This window comes from Struthio camelus, chromosome 1, assembly GCF_040807025.1.
Source record: "Struthio camelus isolate bStrCam1 chromosome 1, bStrCam1.hap1, whole genome shotgun sequence".
Lineage (NCBI taxonomy): Eukaryota > Metazoa > Chordata > Aves > Struthioniformes > Struthionidae > Struthio > Struthio camelus.
In genome coordinates this window covers 27,618,131-27,621,437 of record NC_090942.1, presented here as the reverse complement: position 1 = coordinate 27,621,437, position 3,307 = coordinate 27,618,131, and the positions used below count along the sequence as shown (strand labels likewise).

Sequence of the window (3,307 nt, the reverse complement as noted above, 5' to 3'; positions counted from 1 at the left end):
TTGCATAACACCACTTACCAAACAAGACGATTTGCGGGGGAAGCTTTCCTCAACTCCCCAACTCACACTTGACACAGGGAACGCTACGTCCCGGAAGATTCCACTGAGCCCACCTTCAACAAAGGTCTCCACGCATCATTAAACCTTGCGCCTCTTACCAAACACGTCCGCACACCAACACGGACATTCGGACCGCTTAGCGACTCTCACCATGACCTAAAGCACTTACCCAGTGTGTCCAGACCTCCTAGCATAAGCCTCCGCTGTCCATCCAAGAACGTCTTTCTGGCAAAGGTCAGCACCATAGCCAAGAAGAACTTCTATCATGCTCACGTCCCCGGCAGAGGCGGCAAGCATCAGAGGGGTCCTAAAGCAGCCACAAGACGAGACAAAAGCTATCAGGAGACACCGACGTTTCACTGGCGTTCCTTTCATCCCTATTTGCTCCCAAAACAATTACACCTCCCCCTTTCCTACAGCCAGGAGGAAAGCAAAGCCAACCACACGGAAGCCCACGAGAACTCGGGTTGCAAGGGGCCGCAGCACGTCCCTGGGCCAAACGTCTCCCCCGCTAAGCACCCTCGGCTACCCGGCCAGACCAGGCAAACTTCACCAATGCTCAGGAGACCCACGCCCCGTTTTGACAAACCCTTCACCTTTCCGACTGATCTCGAGCGTGCACGTCGGCTCCTTTGCTAAGCAGGAACTCCACCATCTCTACGTGATGCGCGGACACGGCCAGAGAAAGGGGCGTGTATCCCATCTGAAAGCATAACGCCCCTCTCCAGTTAGAAAAACACAGAGAAGCAAAGCAACTTTTTCTTCTCAGGAGCGGCCTGACCCAAATTCCACGCTTACCTTATTCTGCGCATCAAGATGGGCGTTGTGCGCCAGTAACTGCCCTGCTAGGCAGGTGTTAGGAGCAAGGGCAGCCAGGTGAAGGGCAGTGTTGCCGTTAGCATCCGCAAGGTTAGCGTCGGCACCATGCGCTAGCAGAATGGCGACGCAGCCTTCGTGCTGGCACTGCACTGCCTGCCAACCACACGGGAAACAAGGAAACGTTGCCAGCAATTACGCTTCCCTCTGGCAGAATTCCCACAGCTTGCCGACCTCGGACAACAATAACGCGCCCAAACATTAGGCAACGCACGCCTAGCCAGCGCCCAGCGCACCACAAGCTCCACCCAGACCTACCTCCAGAATCACCCAAGAGCTCGATCGCTCGGGGCGCAATTTAGAAGCCCTGCCTACCGCAGCACCCACGTACCTTCATCAGTGGCGATCTCTTGAAGTTGTCACGAGGATTTAGCTTGCACTTCCTCTCTACTAAGTACAAGACAACCTCCGCATGTCCGTTAGCGCAAGCCAGATGCAGAGGTGTCCTAAAAATTGAGCATGTTACCTTAGCGCAGGCCAGACAGCTGAAGAGACCGCGCCTGCCCATGTCACGCGGGTGACCGCTGCACACCCAAAGCCCGAGACGCCGGGGCTAGGAAAAAGCCCCTCCCCGCCCCAGCCCCAGCCCCAGCCCCAGCCCCCACTTAGGAAGACAACGTTGCCTCAGCTCCGCGCTCCCTTCCCTGCGCGTGCATCCCTGCGCCCAGGCCCCCCATTTCTCCCAGCCAGCCTCCGGCTTCCGCTCTGCAACTGCTGCCCTCCGCCCCGGCACCTCCTCCCTGCCTCCAACACCACTACGCACGCAGCCCAGCAAGCAAGAGCAAGGCTTGAGCACCTCCAGCCTACGGCAAGGCAACCTCCACCTGCTGCCAGGACCACTCACGCCACAGCAGCAGGCCGCAGGCCCAGCACGTGCCTTTTATAACACCAGAACATCCCCTCGCTGCTGGCCTTGCCGGGAAGTCGCGCCCTCTGGCCTCTTCCCGGCCTTACTGCTGCAGCAAGCACCAGCACGCGCTCGCTCCCAAGGGCCCTCCACAACACCTACCAAACCCGACAGCAGAAACCTTCCCCCTCGACCCTGTCACGCTCCCAGCAACAAAGTCCCGCTCCGGCCTGGCCACACACGCAACCGGCCTCCGAGCCCCGAGCCCCGAGCCCCGAGCCCACCCCGCGCGCGCAAGGCCGACTGCCCTCCCGCACTCCCTCGCCAGCCCAAGCAAACGGCCCTGCCTTCCCGGCACAAAGGCGCTCCTGCCAGCTGCACGCCAGCTCCAACCCACCAGCCGCCGCCCCCGCCGGCACCGACGCAGCAGCCCGGCCCTCGCCGCCGCCCCCCCCACCCCCCGCGCCGCCCCGGCCCCCCCGCCGCCCCTCACCGCTTCGCCTTGTCCCGCCCGTCGAGGCCGACTCTCGGCAGCCACCGCCGCCGCCGCACCCGCGCCAGGTCGCCGCTGGCGGCCGCGCGGTGCAGCTTGCCCAGCTCCTTCTCCCGGAGCTCGTAGGCAGCGCCGACGCAGCGCAGGGGCGCGCTGCCGCCGCACGCCCACCGCGACCGCGACCGCGACGGCGACGGCGACGGCGAAGGCGGCTGCCCCTGGCCCTGGCCGAAGAGCCCCAAGAGCCTCTTCATGCTGCGGCGGGCACGCGGGCGGCGGACAGCCCCGAGCAGGGGCCGCGGCCCGGGCCAGCTGCTGCGGGGCTGAGTCCCGGCGAGCTCGGAGCCCCCGGGCCGGGGGCAGAGGCGCCGGCCGAGGACAGCGACGCAGCGACGCTGGCAGCGAGGCACACGGCCGCAACAGCACCGAGGACCACCGGCTCCGGAGGCGGTGGCGGGCGCGCCGCGCATGCGCAACAGCCGCGGCGAGGGCGCGGGGGGGGGCGTCACAGGGCAGCGGGGTGACGCGCCGAGGGGCGGGGCTGTGCAGCGAGGGGGCGGGGCTGCGGCCGGGGCGGGCCCGGGGCGGGGCGGGGGGGGGCGCTGCCGCCTCCTTCGCGGCGCTGCCGGGCCGGGCCGGGGGGCGGCGGCGGCGGCGGCGGCGGGTGGCTGCGGCCGGCCGAAGGACGTCTTTGTTGGGGGTCCCTCCCCGGCGGCCCCCAGCTCCAGCTCTTACTCTGCTGTGCCGTCATTTCCCTGAAGAATTCATGCTGCTGCTGCTCCAGGTGCGGGACACTGTGCTCCTCGCAAACCTGCGCTCCCACTGTTTCCCTAAGGGCGCGGGCGTCGCGAGCGCTTGGCCGAGCTCGCAGGGCTGAAGTAGCTCGTTGCGCCTGAAGAGACGGCGACTGCTTAGGTTGAGCCCCGCAGCTGGCTGCTCTGGCTGCTGCCCGGCCAGGCCGCGAGCGTGCCGGTCCTTCTGGGCTCCCAGCTCTGCGCCTGCGCCGTAGGAAGCCCAAGTGCCGGAGGGAG

The 3,307-nt window shown here is 66.0% G+C and overlaps 1 protein-coding gene across 1 annotated transcript; it reads right to left on the bottom strand.

The window, feature by feature from the left end:
* Positions 1-255: 255 nt before the first annotated feature.
* LOC138065738 (ankyrin repeat domain-containing protein 7-like) lies at positions 256-2,389 on the bottom strand (the record flags this gene model as incomplete). The annotated part of the gene is made up of 5 exons (XM_068931155.1): positions 256-367; positions 657-763; positions 859-1,032; positions 1,268-1,382; positions 2,277-2,389. Coding segments are annotated over 5 exons (621 nt in total), but the record flags the coding sequence as incomplete, so codon positions are not given.
* Positions 2,390-3,307: the final 918 nt, after the last annotated feature.